Below are 22223 nucleotides of genomic sequence, written 5' to 3'. Positions count from 1 at the left end.
GGGGGAACATATGGTAAGGAGAGTTCTGTCCTCTGTTTTGAGATCAGGAAGGTGCTGCCTTTTAATTAATTCACAATTTGTTCTGGGAATCTCAGTGATGCGAGATACCCAAAGCATCTTTTTTATCTGCACTTTTGCAACTATTCCCCTTAAGTCTGGATCTTGACATCTCTATCCTTATTTTGGGTAACTGCAGGTTGGAGAATTGCAATGCTTTTTACTTGCGGCTCAATTTTAAGAGCATTCTGAATCTAGAAGTAATACAATAGGTAAGATATGGTCACTCGGGTAGGTAATAGCCCAAACCTTAAATCTTTGTTGTTGTTGTTGTGTTTTTGTTACTACAGCAAAATACTGTAATGATGATTGGAAAATATATGGTCAAAATACCATATTGCAGCCTTGCAGATCTCATCTGGTGGGACTGACCGAAGCCGGTCTTGTAGATGCTGCAACATGATTGATTGAGTTGTGACATGCCCCTTCAAATTTCAATGTTGCTACCACAGTGCAACGGTGACAGATGCACACTGATAGGTTATCAGAAAGGGTTCTTTTGGACACAGGCTTGCTTTATGTTCCACTCTTATAGAAAAACAAAAATGGTGGATTAATTCTCTAATGGCGTTCCTCACTTTTCAAAGAGACTTTGTTGCTGCAACTAATTTGCAGAACAAAGCTCCCCCAAGCTGAAAGCTAGAAAGAATTCAAAAATAATGGCACTGGAATACTTGTTTGAAAGCAAAATGTAAACACTTAATTCGAAAACCAGAAAGCAGAAACCTGACCTGTGTGTATAAACAAAGTAAAAAACAAACACACACATTTGCATTTTAAAAGAGAAGATTTGAAAATCCATTCCTTCTCGTTTACTACTTGAGACTTGAGTTCAGGATTCTGTACATGTTCTGCAACCGTTGATAATATTACCACCTAAAACAGGAATCCCAGCATTATTTTAGAGGGTTTTGTGAAGATACTATTATAGGGAACGTACCAAATCTTGTATGCAAGACTTAGCAAATAAGTGACAGAGGAACTAATTTTGAAAAGCTTTGTGAATGTATTAAAAATATAATATAGTTTACCTTACCCCAATTTTGTTATTGATTTGGGATTATAAATGATTCTTTAAAACTAAAATCTTTCCAGTTCACCTTCAAAATTGAGTTTTGACACTACTGCCAGAAGAAACTTCCTGAATGTGCACACAAAGCCAAGCCTCTCTATTCAAATGTACCGTAGGTCTTCAGAGGCCGTAACTCACTAATTATATGAGACAAAGTGATTGCCATCAGAAAAATAACCTGAGTAAGGTTTGCATAAATGTACAAGCTCAAAATACCACTTAGATCCCTTGGCACAGCAGGATCTTAATTTGAGGTTGATAAACCCTGATAACACCAAACTGCTGGAGACTGAATAGAAACTAGGAGTTGTGCTTTATACAAGTTATTGAAGAGATGACACTGTAAATACAATAAACAATCTTTCAGAGATTAAATATATGCAGATGGCATTCAAGATTTCATGTGACAATATGGTAATAATTTATACTAGAAATGTACGTGGTGCTCCATAAAAGCAGAGTACAAATACCCTGCCGGCATGTGCATTAATTTAGTTTGAGGCACTAGAACTTATGCAAGAGCTAGGTATTATCATTACTATTAGTACATATAAACATTTGTTACGCTTGAAAAGGAAGGAGTATCTAATACGCTATTTTTGGGACACATTCCAACAAATCAAACCTTAAATCCTAACTTCTCAGAAGAGAGGGTGAATGAACTTCTGAGAAGAGAAAATGAATGAGCTGCATTGCATATCTTGAGATAGAAAAGAATGTTCAGCCTTTTGTTAATGAGGTCTGGAGAACTTAGATTCCTGATCTCATAAAATTGGCTATGGCCACCTTTTATCAAAAGAGATGGTCCTATTAAGATCACGGAATTTCTCTCTCTTGAGCTCTGTTAAGATCTATAAATTGTATGTAATAGAGAACAGACGTGATCAGTATTCACCAGTGACTGTATCAAGTGCTAGTAATATCAACTGATATTTTCCTCTGGAAGACTGAATTTCCTACGCAAGCTTGAGATACTTCATAATTTGAGCAATAGCCAATGACTGACCAAAAATTCATAGGCCCAGCAAAATACAGCAATTTCCATTTTTTACAATATAAAATAATGAAATACGAACAACAAGAACTCTGAAGTCTAAGTGCTAACCAAGAGAAAACTAGAACTGAATTTGAAGAAAATGAAAAAGTGGGTGTGTGCTTCCTTCCTGTGCCAAGAAAAAAAAAAGGAACTGATGGTTAGATGAACAGAGGCAGTATTTACTCCACTAAAAGCATATGTGAAGCACACACAAAGGATCTTGTCTTGAAGTAAAATTTAACAACTAATCAAGTTAGGAATAGCTCCCCAGAGACCATATGACCCTCCTATCCCCAGGAGTGTGAAGCCACATCTTAAAAAAAAATTATCCGTCAAGAAAATGACCAAGGGGAAAAAAAATCACAGGCTTCCAATCAGATTCAAGAAAACCCATCAGCCAATAGTTGTTGCAGAGGTAATTGTTCTAAATCTATCAATAAACCTAAGCTGCTCCTTCATTGACTGCAAACACCAATTTCTTTCACAGAGGATTATAAGTTGATGTTCATGGTCTTACGTCTGCCATTAGGGTGATAAACAGTTTAAGCTACATCAGGATCTGACATGTAGATCAATTCTAGGTCCATAAAGAATCTATACAAGAGGTTCCCAGACAGGGATTTACTGCCCCCAGTTTTTATTCTCTTGCTGCTAAAATTACTTCTGTCAAACACTTACAAGAGTAAGAAAAAAGGTACAAAAATTAATTTTTCATGTAGTCCTGGAACAGTCTCTTTAAATTCATAAACTTAAAGACGAACATGTTACTGCATTTAAAATTATGCTGAGCAGCATGTGGTATTTAGCTAAATAGCGATCCAAACCTATGATTTGCTCACTATCAAGCAGACAGCAATTTGAAACATTGAACTAAGCTGTCTAGATTTTCTCTAAGGGCAGTCACAGGCTTCCTGTTACCAGTGCCAAATTATATTAGACATTTAATTTTAAACCTCAGGTACTTAAATGTAAAACCTTACAACAGTAATAGTCATAAAGCAGTGGGGCATTCCATTTCAGAGAATGGATTTTTCTATTTTTTCCCCTTTAATTTAACCAGCACCTCCTGTTTTGTGGCTCTGCCCACTACAAAGTAATTTATCTAATTAGGAGATGTTCACAGCTGCTTAAAAGACTGAAGCCCCAGGAAACCAAAGGTCTGGATAGGAAGACTTTGAAAAGTTCTCCGGAGCCACACAAAGTATTAATTTAATGTGAAAAAAGGTGCAAAGAAAAATTGAATCCCAATATGTTATTTTGTCTACAATAAAACCGTGTGACAATAAGCAGGCATATTCTCCAATACATTGGCATTTGAATTCCAAAAGATGCTTAGCTTCTCCCTATCCCTGCTGCTTTCACAGCATTATCTTTTTATGATTCTAAAATTCAAAACCTTTTATTGGGGCAAAAACGCTGAAATTAAAAAGGGTTTTTCATGTGTCAACCGCCAGCATAAAGGATAAAGTTCTACAATCTAAGAGAAAGAGGGTACACTGATGGAGATGAATCATGTTTGAGTTTTTGAACTAGTTTTATCAATCACAATAGTTAATGTTTATGTTGACATTTGTTTGTCTAAGACTGTCCACTAAGCACCGACCTAGTGAAAATAAGCTCTCCCAGTATTTTCAAAATGTAAAAAAGCAAAGCGGGAAATGATGCAAATATCACTTTTCTATTGTTATTTACTTTTCAGTCTTCCTGTATCCTTTGCGTAAATGTAGCACAGCTGACCCTGGCTGTTGTCTCTTACGATCCAGAAGTAATAACATATGATTGCCAAGTCATCAAACAGAATTAGATGTCCTTAATGTAAGACGTATAAAATGTAGCTGGGTGTAGGAGAAAGGGAGGGCCTCTTTCATACCAGCATACATAACACACTCATGAATGCTGTAGGGCTTGCCGACATAGACAAAAAAGCTAAGATCAGCAGATACGCCCAAAACAGCAACAGCTGTGTGCGTGTGCGCCTGTGCCACAAAATGTGTCCTTCTGAGACCCTTATAACTGTCAGTATTTTAAGGGGTAGCCTCAAAAGCAGCAGTTTCTTTTTCTCTAACTCTCTTTCATGGTCACTTCATCCCGTGTTGTTCACACCCTTCCTCCATTTACTCTGTTCAAGGTTCCCTTTGCTTTCCACATTCTTATTTCTCCATTCCATTACTTCCACCATACTTTCATGGGCTCTCCATGGTGCTTCCCTTTGCCTCTTTTTCAAATACTACAAATTTAGCACTTGCATAGTGATTTACTAACATTAATGGAATCTTCACAACTCCCTATGTGAGGTGAGTAGTATAGCCCCATTTTACAGATGGGACTACTAAGGCAGGAAGTGACTTGAACAAGGTCACAGACAAATTATGTGTTAGACCTAAGATTGGAATAAAGGACTCCCTTGTTCTCAATCCCATGTGTAGTCCATTGGACCACAGCACCTTTCATGCTATTCAGACATTGCCCCTTGAGGCCAAAGCCCACAATGTGCGCTTAGTAGAGGAACAAGCTCAACTGAAAACAGTTTGCTACAAGTCTGTAGGGAGCTTATAGCAGCTCAGGCAACACCTCTGATGCAACATCAAATTGGTCTGGGATCTTTTCAGAAATCAAGATATCAATGACAACTGATTTGTTGGCCCCACAGACACTCCTTAGGTGACTATATGAAAATCATGAATATACCCTGTGCTGGACAAACCACTATGACAAACTTGCAACCCTTGTGATTGGTCAGCAGTTTCAAGGCTCTCTTCACAATAGATGGCTGGAAACAGCTATAGAAAAAGAAACGGTAGTCCTGACATTTACAAATTCCTCCAATTGAGGTTATGGAGACAGTAGCTGTGGGATTCATTCCAAAGGCTGCCTCTGCCTACAGCTGGCCAATTACAACAATAAAAATAAAATAATAAATAGTTCAACACTTAAGACCACAAACAAAGGGAATAAAGGGATGAGAACTGTGTACCTTCATTCACAGATGCAGTGAAGATGTCTTGGAAGCTATGCACTTAGAAAGCAACCCTGGCTTTGCTATGCTTTTAATAATTTTGGGTCTATGTGAAATTTCCAGCATGGGGTAGCTGACATCACAAGGCATCTCCTTCCTGGTGCAGTTATGTTTGCTGCTTCCATAGCACTCCTAGCCCTTCCATGCCACAAGGAGAGATGTTTTGTTAATTTATGTTCTTCTCCCCCATTTTCATCCTTTTTGTTCTGTTTAAATGGTTGCAGCCTTGCTTAGGACAACGTACCCAGATGAGTGACATAAGTCCACAGAGAAGAACTCTAGCAAAAAACCAACAACTTGTCTCTTACCACTGCTGATGCCAGAGTTTGCAATGACTGTCGCCTCACTCCATTGGTCAGCACTGGAAACTGAGTAGGAGCGCTGATGCATACCATCGGGGCGACTGTTGAAGGAGACTAGACTGATCCCACTTGCCATCTGAGATACAGACGTACTAGTAGTCACATTTCCTAGAAACAAACAAACAAACATAACCCCCCGTTACTATACAAGATAATGCTGATTTACATTCAGGAGAATAAATCTTACAATACCACAGAGCAGAGAGAGCACTAATTTCATTAATGTGGAGAACAGCAGCAGCACTTGAATGCAGTGTTCGCTAAACTTTTGGAAGCTGAGTTCCCCCTGACCCATTTCTAGAAAATGGAAATCCTTGCAAGCCCCCAGCACATCCCTGATATATGTCGTTAAAAGCCTACACAGCTTAATTTATATATCCTCTCCACTGCCCTAGCTAGTCCTTCCTACCCACCTAGCGGGTGTGCCCCTCATGCTTTGGGAAGTGTTGGCTTAGTGCATAAAAGACATGCTGAAAAAACCCAATCCTTAAAAACTAATAAGCATTAAGCAAACCATCCATTGTACCCTTACAAAAGCAAGTCCTGAAAATGTAACATGACTCTCTAAACAGAACTCTAACATACAAAACGTGTAATAACTACATCAAATGGAGACACTTTATCTCTTATCCTCTTATCCTAATTCAATTATTTTAATTGAGTATCCCCACCGCTGAATAAAGGCAAAATTGAAAAATCTACAGTGCCAGTAAATAAACTGGTACTAGTAGCATAACATCAACTATAAAACCCATCTTCCACAGACTTTTAACTATCATCAACATGGAGGCAATACCAGGGGGCAAATGTGTTTAGCGCTCTCATGATCCATAAGGGCTGTGACAGATAATAGTTCAGTAAAAAGTTTAATGGAGGAAATAGCTGACCGGTGCTCTAGTTGAATCCAGTTTAGTGACAAAACAAAGAAAACCCTTTCCATGAACTTAGACTTCTAGTGGTCTCAGTCTATCCTTCCTGTTCTTGTGTTTGACATGCGCTAGAAATTTCACTCTGTAGTTTAGTTTTTAATCACATACTCCATTACTGATTTAGACTTTAAAAATATTTTAAATTTGTTTAAACAGTAAAGTGTTAGTTTGATTTTTGTAAGAATGTTCTAATAGCTGCAATCTCTTCATGGCAGACTTTACCAAAACACAGTGGACATCGTGAATCCATTGTTAAGACTTGCCTACAGTAGGGTTAAATGGCTTTAAGAATACTATTTTTAGAGACAGATTTAAAGCATTTAGTATTTTCATCCAAAGACAAAGTAACTGGTAATGGCTTTCCAGCAGAGCTGAATTGGAAGCAACGTCATCTAAACCTACATACAACGTACAGTTAGTAAAGTTTGTAAAGCACCTTGCAATTCTTTGCTACTGAAGACTCTCTCTATTCTATGTGTACATACACACACACTTTTAAGATACTTTCATACTAAAACTTTGCACTTCCATAGCACTTTCAATTTGACAACCATTGATGAGTTCAGAAACATTGGTGAATTAAGATACAACACTCTTGTAAGGGAGTTAATTATTATCTACTATTATTTCCCACTTTTTCCACAGGTTAAATGACCAAAAGGTCACAGAGGAAGACTGTAGCAGAGCGGGAAATAAAACCCAGATCTCCTGACTCCCAGTTCCATCATGACGACTTTTCCCAAGAGCAGTGTTTTGAAAGAAAGAAGAGCTTTGTGAAACACTCTGTGCTTATTAGAGTTTGTAAGATTGCCTCTCTGAGACCAAACACTATCTGTCTATGGTACCTGTATAACCTCCATTATTGTAAGATCTGAGCACCTCAATCGTTAATGAATTTGTCCGCAACATAACCATTTTACAGATGGGGAACTGAGGCAGAGAGACACTAAATATCTTGCCCAAAGCCACATAGGAAGCCTATGGCAGAGCATGTATTTGAACCTGGTTCTCCTGAGTCCTGGGCCAGTACCTTTACCACTGGACTTCCTCTCTAATCCCTTTTCCCGAGCCATTCTTTTACCAATGTGGCCTCCATACGCTGATTGGCATCTATTACACTGGTCACAAGTTAAATCTACAACAGGTGAACACTTCTTTTGAGCCTGTTTGAACAACCAATGTAATGCATTTTACTAAGGCTAGTATCTGACCGTCTTGTGCCAGTGTTTTCTAAAGAGGCACTGGGAACACATGTAAAGTTCAGCAATGAAACCCTGCCCACAAAACAGCACATATGTGGTGACGATTCAGATTAGAACCCCACTCTTGACTGAAGTCTCACTAAAATACTGAATCAAGCACACACACAGTTTTTTGCATTCTTTTGAATTAAATAAATACTTTTTCTCCAAATGAATCTCTCTGCGCTCCAGCTCATGCTTTCTCTGATATAGTATCAGCATACTTTTCCTCCAGGTTTTATAGCCTGGGGAAAAAACTTGAGTCAGAAAATTGCTAATGAGGAAAAAAATACCTATTGTGACAGCTCCATCTTGGCTGACACATCAGAAACTTCCAGAGCTGAAAGATGATTCTCTACAGTTTGAGGGAAAGAGCCAAACTCTGACCGTGAGCTGCAGAAGACTCCTATCCTATGTGGATCAGACACACAGGGACATATATACCAGAGAGACCAGACATTACTACTTGTGAATCACTTCGCTCATCATCACATCACCGTGCTATTATGTTGCAAATGTGGGGGAGCTGTAGAAAGGCTAAGCTATATTGCTTTGTGTTTCTAATGGGGTCTCTCAGAAATCTGTCCTTGCCCCAGTGCTATTACACACTTTTATCAGTGATCACATATAAATCATTGCCGGTAAGGTATGCAGATAACACAAATTAATGGAGTGGTAAATAATAAGAACAAATCAGTTCTATAGAATGATCTGGATCACACGGTAAGTTGGGCTCACTTATGTTCTAATACAGCTAAATGGCAGGTCATCTCTAGGAGGTATAAAGTAAGCCTCACTTATTGGAGAAGGGGCTGTATTTTGGAAACCAGTGAGCGAGAAGGACGTACGGGTCATTGTGGATAGCCAGCTGAACATGAGCTCCCAGTATGATGATGTGGCTAAAATGGCAAATACTATCCTTGGATGTACAAGCAGGGGAATACTGAGTAGATGTACGGAGATGTTATCACTGGGTACAGCATCGGTGAGACCTTTAAGGAATCCTGTGTCCAGACTTTTAAAGGAATGTTGCAAACTGGAAAAGGTTCAGAAAAGAGCTACAAAAATGATTGAGGTCTGGAAAACCCGTTTTATAGTGAGACACTAAAGCTCAATTTATACAAGACAAAGTTAAGAGGCAACTTAACTTGAAGTCCATAAGTACCTATATGGCATGATTTATGATAGGGGGCTCTTTAATCTAGCTGACAAAGGCATAACACAAGATCCAATAGTTAGAAGCTGAAGCTAGACAAATTCAGACTAATAAGAGGACACTTCCCCCCCCCCCCATAAACAGAAAGGATAATGAACAATTGGAACAACTTACTAAGGGATGTGGTGGATTCTACATCACTACATCTTTTCAATCAAGACAGAAAGTCAGTCTAATAGATATGCTTTAGCTCAACCAGAAGTTATGGGCTTGATGCAAAAACAACTTGCTGAAATTCTATGGCCTGTGTTATGTAGGAGGTCAGACTAGATGGTCACAATGATCTTTTCTGGCCTTAATAAGTAGGCATCTATAAAATGCACATTTCCTTTAAGGACTAAATGTACTCCCTCAGAACTGATTTTAGAGTTTTTATATTTAAAGACTTCAGTTACAGAAACTGATATGACACTTCAGATCGAACCCATATCTCAAACTCTTTGGAGAAGCAAAATAGCAGAAATTGATTGCTTGTAATTTGCATTCAGAGAACTACCACCCACTTTTCCAGTAGATGGGGTGATCTGCTAATGCTGATATCTCTGATACTACCCAGTTGTAAACGCTTGCAGATAGATGGGGACCCTAGACAACCCTACTCCCCAGTGTCCCAGTCTTGGGTTGTGAAGGGTTTGTTCTGACAAACTTTTCTGCCTTCCTGAGACTACTTCATTTCCTCTTCAAAACCAAAATAAACAGTAAAGTTGTTAACTAGCCTGCCCATAGCCGGAGGTCATTAGAAATTTTCCCTTTCCCCTCCAAGAAAGCTGCTATGATAGACCCTGATCCTACAAGCATACATGCACATGTGTAACTGTATTCGTTCAGATAATCCCATTGGCTTCAAAGGGACTACTCGGATACGAAGTCACCAAAATGCACAAACTCTTGGCAGGATTGGGGCCCTTAGTGACCACAGTCCTTTGTGATCTTTTCTTCACAGCAAACTATAGCACAGGTGAGCCAGTAGCCCAGCTGAAAACAGTCTCAAACTCACAATAAGCATACAGATCAGATGTCAGTCAAGAGCAAATGTTGCTGCTCATCTGGTCATACTATGGTGTCAAACAGTCTTACTAGCTGACTTGTTCTGCTTTAATGTGCCAGTAAGACTTATTGTTCCCTGGCGAGGTGGTTGACTCTTGCATTCCGAGCATGACACTCCAAGATTTTCTGACCTGCCTATTGTCCTGTTCTGTCTTCAGGCCACAGCTAGGAGATATATGAGGTCACACATCTCAAATAATAGACTATGATTACACTAAAGATATTTAATATCCATGGCTTAAATAGCCCATACTGCCTGTGGAAGCATGTGCTATTATCATGCCTCCTAGCTGCTGAACTTGAGATATTAGAAATTCTCCTCTCTTATGCCTAGTTTATAGCTTGTGTTAGGCGAGGACTACTGAGTGGGATAGCTGCTGACCCGAGTGGTAGGGTCACTAGAAATCTTTGTTGTTTGTATTGGAATCAGGTAAATTCTGTCATGGCATACTAATTTAGAAGCAGCTGGATGAATAAGTCAGGTCTTTTCACTTTTTCTTTCATCTGGAAACAAAACAATACTACCTACACTTCCTTGATCTCAGAAACCACTTTTGTATCGCATTAAACTCTAAACTCTTTAACTATTTGGACCTTATTAAAGTCCTCACCAACAAAATGGTACCTTCTCCCCATCCACATATCATTTTGGGTTCCCTTAATTTTAAGTTTGGACAATTGAGGAAGATAAAGATTTTTACATGTATTATGTTTTATATTTTACTTGTTTTAAGCCTTGTTTAGAATGTTTACAGCATTTTTCTAGGCTTGTTCTCAACTTTCGACATTAACAAAGCTAATTGGGACGTTAAGATTAAGCAAAACCACCTATTCAAGGTGACAGATATTCACCGCAACAGAGTGATCCTGCATTCCTGTTCACTGTGGCATCTATTTTAGCACCTTTAGAATACAATGGCTTTGGAAATGCATTATTTTTCAGAAGCAGAATTAGAGAAGCACCTCGAAAGACATCTCAAAGACCTTACAAGTGGCATCCAACATGCTGGACAGAAGAGTGATGCTATGTAAGCCCATTTTTAACCTTTAACTATCTCTCATTCCTTGCCTAGTAGAATGGACAGAGTTATTTTTGATGAGTTCCTGTGCGATAATCTTCATAACAGAGACAGAGAAGGAGAAAACTGGTATGTGAATGAAAAGATGGAATGTTTTTGCGAGATCATGGAACAATGGAAAACAATTATTGAACGACTTTGCTTGAATAACACATTGCCATCAGTCTGAATTGGGTGGCTGAGTGGGGGAGAGAGGGATATTTTGAATGTCAACATTTTCTGGCCATTTAGCTAGATCTAGAACAAAAAGGCCCAGTCACATTCTAAACCTTGATGGGATACAAAAGCAAAACTTTACAGAGAATATCCATAACATGCTGATTCTTATACTGAAATTGCAGTATTCAAAATTTTATATAAGCCTTAAACTTATTTAGAAACACAATGATTTGGCCTGTGAAATTAGTTTCACCACAGAGAAAGTGAATAACTCAGGAGAATCATATAATAATTCTGTCAATTCAGATTCATGAGGAATTTTGTATAGTTGGGAGCAAATATGGTAGGATCTGAGAAGCTAATTTCTTGGTGATCCATAATGCAGCTTTATTTTGTGGTCAATGATACAATTTATCAGATTTGGTTGCAAAATCAAGCACAAAGAGCTCCTTAATCCATCTCAGGCATTAGTACATTTTCAATCTTGTTTGAGGTTACTAAAAATTTTTAAATAAACCAAACCTCATAAAAGTCCCCATGTGGTCACTGACATATCAAAAAGGCTGGTCTACATAAAAACTGAATAAGAGATAGAGAGTTTTCTCGAACATACTTTGACCAGACACAGGCCCAATCCTTGAATGATGACAATATTTATTTGAATTTAAATATTTTCCCAATCTATTGCTCATTTTTCACTCCTCCTTCAGGTTAATTATAACATGCCCGGACTCTCTTATTCAGTCGTGTCAAGTTAACAACAATGCTATCATACTCTCATCCAAATGGAGCCTTGTTAATGCCAACTGCTGTTCTTATGGACTTGTTCTGCCACACAAAGCTTCAGGAAACACTCCTACTCATTTTTCTCCTCCAGGAGGCAAACTCCTCTTCCCACCTTCAAGAAGCAATATTTCTTTAATTTTACATGTCAAGATACAGAGCCAGTGGCAAGGAATCATAGCAGTCTCTTAGCAGACAAGCCAGCCAGCTCAAAATATGAAGCCAACAATGTTCACTGAGAAGTAGATTCTGCATATTATGGCAAGATACATGTTATGAAGCCTTTATATCTAAAAACCTTAGAAGCAAGGACTTGCTGCACTTTTACATCTGTCTCCCTCTCTGTCCCTCTCAATATATCAACATTAACATGAAATACATGGTCAACTACCTAGTCCATTCTGTGTTCTGAAAAAGTGCTTCTTCAAATACATCATATATGCATCAGCTGGTTGCTTAAGTTGATTAGCAGGGGGGCAGTTAAATTACTATGCTAATCCGTGTATTCTCAGCACTATTTCCTTGATATGGATATGTGTATATGCTTACTGGGAAGCCTTGATTAGTTCAAGCTTCAATGTGTCAAAGGCTCCAGTTTCTTTCCAAAGAATAATTTTAGCTGTACTCACAACCCTAAAGTGTAGGAGCTGATTTGAAAAGGTACTTACCTCTACCATATGCTATTTTTCTTTAAACAATTTGCATTTCAAAGTGAAGATGGCATTTATATTTGAATGAATATCAGTATGTTGCCAGAACTGGTCTCAAATGAGCAAAAAAAGATGCTGGTTTCCTATTGAACAAAAATGTTTTCATCTACCAAAGCAGCATCAAAAGAAGAATTCCTCTTTCTAGCTATAGACCGCTTTAGAACATTTAAAACTCTTTTCTGATATTATAAAATATCCTGTTATGATACAGTTTGCAGATCATTCAATTACACTTTCACAAACAATTAATCTCTTCAAAGACCACCACGAATAGAATTCAAGGCACATTCCCAATTTTAGTCTATGCTTAAAAAAATCACCTTTCAACAGAGAGATTTTTAATATGAGGCACTGGAAGATGCATGAGGATTGAAATTTGTGCTTTATTTACTCATTAAGCCAGTGTGGACAGCATCAAACTGCAAAGAGAGTTTGCTTGGGGTTTACTTGCTCCTATGATAGGGCCAATGTAGATGGATGAAAATAGGGTAGCATTGTTCCCATCAGTGCCTGTGTGAACAACTCATTAATGGGAAATAAACAGCTGGATTGTGGGGAGAATAGACCCCCATTCACATGGCATACACTGCCTGATTAAATAGTCTTCACAAATATGTCACAAAATTGCTAGACCCTACAGAATTCAGTTGCATAATATTTAGAAATATCTTTAAAATATCACTAATGAAGATTTATCCAAACTCATGATTTCATGCCATTCAATGCCTATCTGGTACCACCTATTCAATTATACCCAGAGACGACAAAAATTGTACGTTATGAAAATTTTCAATAAAAATTATTGACTATAGAGTGAGGATAATAAAAAGGTATTCTTATTCTGAAGCAGTCATTTGCTTTGCAGAAGTCTGTAGTTTGTTTGCACAATTTTAGTATCTACTGAAACACTAATGGTGAGTGCTCCTGTAACTCCTGTCTTTGTCCAATATATTTCATCTTAACAAAAATATGTTATCATGAACCATCACTGGGCAGCACAGGTCATTTTAATGGACACATCACTTCAAACTAAGCCTTCACCATCTGTTCCACCCACTAATTACAAACGCAAAAAGAATATAATTCACAACTGTACCATAAAAAAAGTGAGATACAGATCATTTAAATGCATGCAAGCAGCCTGCATTCATTGCAGCATGTGCATTTGTGATTTCCCACCATCCCCAAGGCAAACAACTGAGTTGTAAGAGGTTTAATTCAGAGTGCACCCAGTGCACTATTTTCAAAGTAAGAGGTGAATATATGATGCTAGAGTTGGGTAATCTACCATTATACATTTTTTGCAAGAATCTGTGTATATATGAGACCAGGAGAGAGAGAGAGAGAGAGAGAGAGAGATTACACTAGAACAGAAGAAGATAGGGCATAGGGTGAACTCTAGCACATTACTCTGCCTTCACTATATTCACGGTTTATTTGTGCTACGCTCTTCATGATCACTATGAGTTTCTCTTCCAAAAGGAAATAAACCTCTCAAGGCCAGAGGGCTCAGCTCCCCAGCTGTTAACACTAATGAAAAATACATTAGAGCAGAGGGTCAGGAAATCCTGACTCCCGGTATCAGAGGGTTAATTGTACCAAATCATCTTGGGTGAATTTATGTTGCAAGATACTGCATATTCCTGAAATGCCCTCTAATTCATTAAACAGCACTGTCAAGTAGATTAGACCACAGCTTGGCCCGCTGTTATAAAATTGTGGCCCAAAATCTTCTGTATTTGGGGTTATTTTGGGGATGAGGGTGTAGAAGAGGAGAGGGGAAAGACACTACTTTTGTGAGAAGTGCTTCTTTTAGCCTTCCATTGCCCTAATGAATCCAATTCCCAGAGTTATGCAGAAATTACCTTTGGCAGACTAACTTTTTGTGGGAGTCAAGTAATCTTCCAGCACCTTCCCATTTCTCTTGTGCTCTCTTCAGTGCCTACTTACATACACGTTGTGATGACCTTCCCTACAGCGATTGGAAACACCCCTCAGGAATCTGCAGCAGGTCACCTAGGATCCCATCATAACTCTCTCAAAGAAGGTGCTTCTTCCCTTTCCCTGCTGGCCCAAGGGCAGAATTTGTGCCCAGTGCTGACATCAAGATGCACCACTACTTCTTACGAACTGGACAGCGTCTCCACAAACCCATTCAGAATGGGGGATGGGGGGAAGAAAGACTATCTACTGCAAGGAGCATGGTCAGTTAGGTACCATGGGCAGCAGGAGCAGGGACTAGAGCCAGATAGGTTACTGGCAGGGATTATTAATGGAGAAAGGCAAAAGAACATGTTTTCTTTACTTGTCTCCTTGCTATGAATTCCATTTGGACCCAGCTGCAATACCAGCCTACAACATGGCAGCCCTGTTTTTTTCCTGGACCTTACTAGGGGCTGAAATAAACCCCCAATTCCCCCACCAAAATTCCCAGAACTCATTTTCAATAATCCTCTGAGAGCTTTGTTTGGTATATTTGTCTAATGCCGTTTTCTTAAGTGAATTACTTTGTGCGATTTCAATAGTTTTCTTTCATAGTCAGTAATCACACCAATACAGTAATAAAGGCCTGAAGCCCTACAACCTCAGGCTGGGATCTCACTGGTAGACACAAGCTAAGTAGAGTCAAGTTTAATGAATGGATGGGAGGACTCCCAGAAAATACTCTAGTGCTGCAGGAAGTGGTATTAATGATTCAATAGGAGGGCACGCTTTTCTTTCAACTCCAAATATGATTAGGGACATTATGTTTTCACATGTACCACCTTTCAGTCACAAAGTAAAACCACAACCATGTCCAACAGATTTTGTTCAAGATCCCATGGCACTTTTTGAAAAGTAAGGACATTTCTAGTTAAATCATCGTGACCAAAATCCAGTTTGCTCATATTATATTCCCTTTGCACTGTTTCCCTTTGCTATTCATTTTCTGAGCAAATTCTGTTGACTATTACTGTATGCTGTAACATCCCGGAGGTGGGTATGCTACATTCTTTGTGAAGTGATTTGTGTGTGTTAAGTATTTGGGCCCAAATCACACCAACAATTATATATGTGCTTAACACTACGCATGGGAGTACTCCCATTCAATTCAATAATGTTACATCAGTAAATTCAAAGAGTACAATTCCCATGTGTAAAGTTAAGGACATGTGGAAATATCTGCAGGTTGGGGCCATAGTTTGTAAAGTGCTTTGGGATCTCTGCGAAAACTTATGGAAGTTGTTTAATAATAACTAAACTGGAAAAAGGCATTACCTGTGCATTAGATAAATAACCTCCAAATTGGACACAATTAACATATGACTTCAGAAATGGGACAAAAACTAACTTCATACTTAAGGTACCAGTAAAATAGACTTCCCCAAATTATCACCCATAATCGTGGGCCTAAAAATACTCATGCGTGGTGTACAAAGTAGATTATCATTATTAAAATATTTTCTAGAGCATTTTAAATGAAAATAGAGAAACTTTCTTTCTAAAAGACAATAGCTATGATTTTGATGTTACTTTTTTTTTTTTTTTTATAGCTATTACCACTGTAACAGCAGCTCAGCGAATGCATGTCTGCAGTGTGAGCAGTTTTGATAAACAGCCTCTGCGGGCCACACAACGGGGATAATGTATCCTTAAGTACTGCCAATGAGCTGCCATTCTGCACAGCCAATTACTTCTGTGCGTCTGTCACTCAAAGGAAAAATGACTGAGCCCATTAGATCAAACCTTTGTCACTGTTCCTAATGCACTCTTAGGCCTCATTAATCTGAGGGAGCAGCAACACAGCCGCCGGTGCCTCATTGCCTCCCCCACAACAGGACCACGTGAATCCTCTCATCTCTCCCCCAAGTGCACCACGTTAATCAAGCTCTCCTTATTACCCCAGTCCCTGTCACGGCGGAGAGCGCTCTCTCTCTTAAATGCTCTCATTATGGCCCATCTTTAGAGCCGGCTGAGTGGAAAAAAAGAGAGCAAGAGAGAAAGAGAAGGGGAAAAAGCAAGTCCGATCACATTAATATTCATGACAATAATTAGTATTCTAGGTCACTGAATATTCATGCTATTAGTTTGGTTTTTTATGGGTTTGCTGGATGTCCTGATTGCTGGAGTGTGGAGGAAAACAGCATGGTTAGGACTTTAGATGTCAACGGCACTTCAATACTCCAAACACATTTGTGCATTTTTTTCTCCTTTTGATAAATCAGCTTCAACCCCCTTGATGGCTTTAATATTTTAAAATCATTGGGGGAATAAAAGAGCTAGCAGTTTTGCAATGGTCCGAACATCCAACTGGTTAGTATTACAATATGTAATAGTCAAGATCCCATCAATGAGACTGGACAAATCTGTGATTTTATCCCGGATACAATGCAAGAGTACAGTGAGGCATAAAAATCAGTCAGCTTGGAACAAATGCAGTCTCATCAGTAAATTATCTCATCTCCTCTGGCACCTACATTCAGGTCCATGAAAGTTCAGAACATATTTCTAATGTTTGTCTTGCTAATTGTTATTAGACTTCAGCCCCATTTGTGAACTGGAGGAAGAAGGAATCCCAATCTAACTGCCTGCACACTTAAAAACTACACAAGAAATTTGTAAATGAACATAAGTGTTTCATGCTGATTTAAAACCAAAACCCCAAAACAGTTACTCAAGTAGCCCTGATCTTTCCCTCCCTTTTCTACGAAGCACAGAATGTTGAAAGCAAAAGTAGGTTTATTTCTCTCTAGTACTGGCGAGGGGGAAACAGTGTCATGAAGAGAACTGAAAAAACGACCTTGAGGGATCACCCTCTGGCAGGATGGAAGGGTAATCGCCAAGATATTTATGACTTGACTCTTTTTTGTGTGCAAAGTGACAAAAGTGACCAGTTTTTTAATTTGTAGGATGGCTGCGTGTTGTTGGGCTATCAGCAACTGAATTAGCAACAGAAATAAAATGATCCACCTGAGACTCTTTTGTAGAAACCCAATCAAAGCAAACAGACTTTGGTGATTAATGTTAAAATTTGAACAAAATTCCTCACAAGTCGCTGAGTTTACAGTCTGCAGTATAATCATATAATGTGTCCAAGTGAGAAAGAAAGGAGAGAAAACAGTTCATGTTAACTGCATAATGCTGGCTAGTGTACTGGAATAGGCTAAAATAATTCACGTTTATACTCTTGCTAATATAGCATATTGTAAGTGTTACACACTGTGTAAGAGTTATTTTAGACAAAAATTAGGTGTTTCTTTAGAAAATATTCTTTCCTGCTCCTTTTTACACACTTGCCAGCCAACACTATCAAAATATATTTTAAAATGAAAATATTCAGTGTTAGAACAATACTCCAGCACTCTGGGCCATTTACTTTCATTGCTGATCATTTATATCCAGAATAGATTAAAGAATTTAGGGACTGATCCTGAGAATATTTACTACTTGGCCAGTGCTTACTGGCTTTGGTGCAAGTGCCTGATCATAAAATCTAAAACCACACAATACCTCCAATTTAAAACGGGCCACACACACTAGTTAACCAATGTCAATTAAAAGACTCATTGACTTCAGTCAGTTTTGGATCAGGCCGAATTTTAACAATACATATCTAAGACAGTTGAATGACCTTATCCATGTATTATTAGGTTTTATATTATGTTTTCCCTGTGCCCGCCTCCCACTTTTTTTTAAAATGAGTACCACAATGCATTTTAGAGGCGATTGCCACTAATCTTCAGGTTTACTGTAATGAAATATTTTGTGGAAACTATATGCTGTGATACAGACCAGGCTGTATATTCCATTTCAGTTTAAAAGGAAATAACTTTTAGTTGTAAGGAAAAACTATCACTATTAGAACCCAATGATGTCATATTAGATACTTTAAAAGTATATTAGTCTAACTTAAAAATAAATTCTGTATTTAACATTTTTTAAATAATGTCTGGAAGGCAGTTCATTACAACTTAATCTGATTCTAAGCACTTCAGTGTACAATAAGATTACTTAATGGCCATTGCATAGCTTTGATAGATGATCAGGATTATTAACAGATATGAAACTCACATTTATGAGAACAGCATCTTTACATTTTTGCAACATGTCCAAAGTGTCACACATTGTTAGATGATAATAGTGTTCAACAAACTTAATGACAGCTGTGCAGCTAACAAACATTTTTGAATACATCAGTGTTATTAAATGTACATACAATGGTGAATATATAGTATGAAGTCTTCTGTAACTAACAGTGTTAAACATTCCACAATTTATTGGTACAGTAAACTTTTCTAGATGTGAACTTTTTACATCAGTGGCTCTAACTATGATGTGGCTTTGTTTGTTTGTAAGAGAAAATGGATGGCTCCTGGGACAAATCATTGGACACACAGATCGCCAACTCATATCTAACCCAGGTCAGTGGTAACTGAAAACTGGACCTGTGAGTATGCTCCATTTGAAGTCACTGAGAGTTGTGCTAATAACTTCTATAGAAGGAGGGCCGTTCAGCAGCTGATGTAGCGGGTGGACACATGTCCACATCTAGTAATACTACCCCAGAATTGGCCCTTCTTTTGGCAGTATCGCTGGATACAGCAGAAGCTGAAGGGATCTGGAAATTATCCCCTGTAGAAGGTAGTCCCAGGTCAGGCTTGAGGCACACTGACTGGTCACCATGGTGAAGCAGGTCTATTTTGCACCTGTCACAAAATCTAAACAGAATTTCACTTCACCTTTAAAGATTAATAAATAAAATGTTGTGTTTACAACTTGGACGTGGGGTGCCATGACAGCAATACAACTTTTAAAAAATGTGGTCTGAAGGAAATGAGCCTTGCTAATGCTAAGTGAAGTGAGAATTTGTACCATCCTCCTCTCTGCTCAACCTGGTGTGCAAGTAGCCAACCTGTGGGTAAATCTGTGCAAAACCAATTCCCCAATTAAAGCCTGCAGTTTGGATCACAGGCATTGCAAGCAAACTAACCTTCTACAGCTTGAACCTCTAAAGGGATCTTCCCACAAATAGCACTTCACTAAAAAAACCCAGAACCTCCTTCCCCTACTTCTTACCTTAGGTTTGTCTACACAGTGCATTAGACTACACTAGAGGGGTGTACATTCTAGGGCATGCTAGCTATGTTACGGACTAACTGGCCTGCGGGGATCCTGCTGCTGTACACTAAAAGTTCCCTAGAGTGCATTAATGTAATATTGTTTGAACTGGGCCTATATTAATGTGCGCTAGGGAACTTTAATACGCCCAGCACCGTCCACACTGGCCGCTTAGTGCGCACAAGAATTTAGACTCCGCTAGTGTGGACTATGCACTATATGGACAAGCCCTTAGATGTCTTCAGATAGGGTCCTAGGACTTGTTAGGAAGAGACAGGGGAAAGGAGATGGTTATTTTTCTTTGCCTCCAACAGGTGAGTCACCTGCCCTAATTAGAGATGTATTCCAGGTTAGGTGGGGAAAGCTTTTCTGCTATCAGTTTTACTGGTTCTGGAAAGGAAGTGATTGATAGTACTCAGAATTTTTCATTTCAGACCTTCACTACAGGATTTATTTTCCCTCAGTAAGTTGGAGAGCCTCTAAAATTAGAGCTAAGTAAGGGGGGAACGGGAACTTGATATTTTGTTTTTAGGATGTTAATTTATTTTCCTGGCTTACTCTCCTAGATGCTGGGGATGTGACAACAACCTGGCGGGAGGTAAAGATTATGGATAGTTACATCTGTGCCCTTGGTGAAGCCTTTAAAGTCAGAAATAAGGAAAGCCAGCAAAAGAGTTCTGCTGGAACTGGGATACATGTCTCAAGGCAAGGCAAAACCTTTGTTCTCAAGCAGATGGGGCGAAGTGGAAAAACACTAAATCTTGTTTGAAGAAAACTTCCAGGTGCTGTTTGGCTCACAAATTTTACATTATGGGGTAACTGCTGAGCCTCATTACAACCTCACCACAATTAGCCTGTTTCCTTTTTTTACCACAAGACTACCTGTAGCAAAGCCATCCTGCAGTCCTTGGTCATGCTATTTCAAGACTATATTTTTTACAAAGCTGGGACATTGCTCTCAGCAGTAAATGAAATGTCAATGGGGATAATTACTGATAAGGAACTCCAGTTGTCATTTTGTGGTAGCAGTATGCAGAAATGCCAAAAACATTTCACTGGTATTTCATGAAAAATATCCTGCCCTTTTTTTGCCTGCTATTTCAAATGCTGAAATTTTGCTGCTAAAAATTTTGGCAACATGGAAAAAGAATCTGTAAGGCCCTTTTGCACTAGACTGTTCAAGCAAGCAGAAATACTGCAGCAGACATCTTTGAAATACATCTGGGTTTTGGTAGGTGAAGAACGAGAGAGATTGCATGGGCAATAAATGCACATGTACAGGGAGGCTTTTGAGATGGAAGGTGAGAGGACAGGAAAGAGCTGGGCTGTTACAGCACCATCAAAGAAAACAGTGGTGATAGGGAACATGGCACCTATTTAATGACATCTTGAGACTGACCAGTTATGGAAGGAGCGCTATGCCCTGTATTTGGAGCACAATTAACAGAGGTACCTTTGAAGCACACATCCCAATCTCCATCTTATCATATACATGGATAATGATTCATGCAAGCATGTGGGTTCCAATGGTAATCTTTTGGAAAAGCGAGGGTAGGTGCTGGTTAAGCATTCTTAGCTCATATTGTTGAATACTAAAGTATTGCAGCAGAGCTCTCTCATGACTGAAGTAGGTGTAAATGGCCGCAAGGTGGTTGTGGCCCAGAAGGCAAAAGCACAGCCCATGACAATTATTGGAGGGATTTTGCCTCCTTAGGAGGGAGGCAAGTATCTCTCTCACCATTTTACAAACAAGGAAATTCAAAGAGCACAAGGTCAGTTCTGGCATGGCTCTGAAGAGAGTCCAGTGTTACGGATGTAGCTACATTATTATTCAAAATTAATAAGCCAAAACCATATGCTGTGCTGTCGGCAACCACCTGTGGTTAGATGTTGATAAGACATTTGGCTCTGTATGTGTGTGTTCCCTTTGTGTGTCACCCTAGCCCTGCGCAGACAGCTGGCACAGCAGATCTCAAGTGAACCGCCCAATAACTACAAGTTCAGTTAAGGGATGAAGGCACCCAGCCAGGTTTATTGTCAATGAAGCATGGTACTAGTATCCTGCAGACTCTACCGGACCACTAATATATGTATGCCTGTAACAATGGACCAGCTCAGAGAATGGCAGGTTTTTCCGTTCCTCCCTAGGCCAGACAAAGACACTCCTTCTGAGATAGATCTTTACACCCCGATACAAACAAGTTACATACTGCCCCTCTGATATAGTTAGTTACTGCCCCCTGACATGGCTAGTTATTACCCATCACCTTGTACATGTTGGTTCGATCAAAACACCTTTATTACATACTGTCATCCTGACCTTATCTTTTAGGAGGAGTGAGTGCATTCCTGTTATCCAGGGGGAATGTTTCTGTACCATCCTTGATATTGGGATGTTCTGGTACCACTTGATATCAG

The 22223-nt window shown here is 39.0% G+C and overlaps 1 protein-coding gene across 13 annotated transcripts in view; it reads right to left on the bottom strand.

Annotated features, from left to right (window-relative positions):
* The window catches only part of AGAP1 (ArfGAP with GTPase domain, ankyrin repeat and PH domain 1), a 634072-nt gene that overhangs the window by 159999 nt on the left and 451850 nt on the right, over positions 1-22223 (bottom strand). For 8 of the 13 annotated variants that reach the window (XM_039494097.1, XM_039494087.1, XM_039494088.1 and 5 more), the window contains one exon: positions 5490-5651. The exons of the other annotated variants lie outside the window; for them this stretch is intronic. In XM_039494097.1, coding sequence (XP_039350031.1) covers positions 5490-5651 — 162 coding nt within the window. The remainder of the gene's footprint in view (positions 1-5489; positions 5652-22223) is intronic. 13 annotated transcript variants of the gene reach the window in all.

The sequence above is a fragment of the Mauremys reevesii genome, linkage group 11, assembly GCF_016161935.1.
Source record: "Mauremys reevesii isolate NIE-2019 linkage group 11, ASM1616193v1, whole genome shotgun sequence".
NCBI classification, from domain to species: domain Eukaryota; kingdom Metazoa; phylum Chordata; order Testudines; family Geoemydidae; genus Mauremys; species Mauremys reevesii.
Note: the sequence above shows the minus strand (reverse complement) of the source record. Positions and strands in the feature narration are given on the sequence as shown.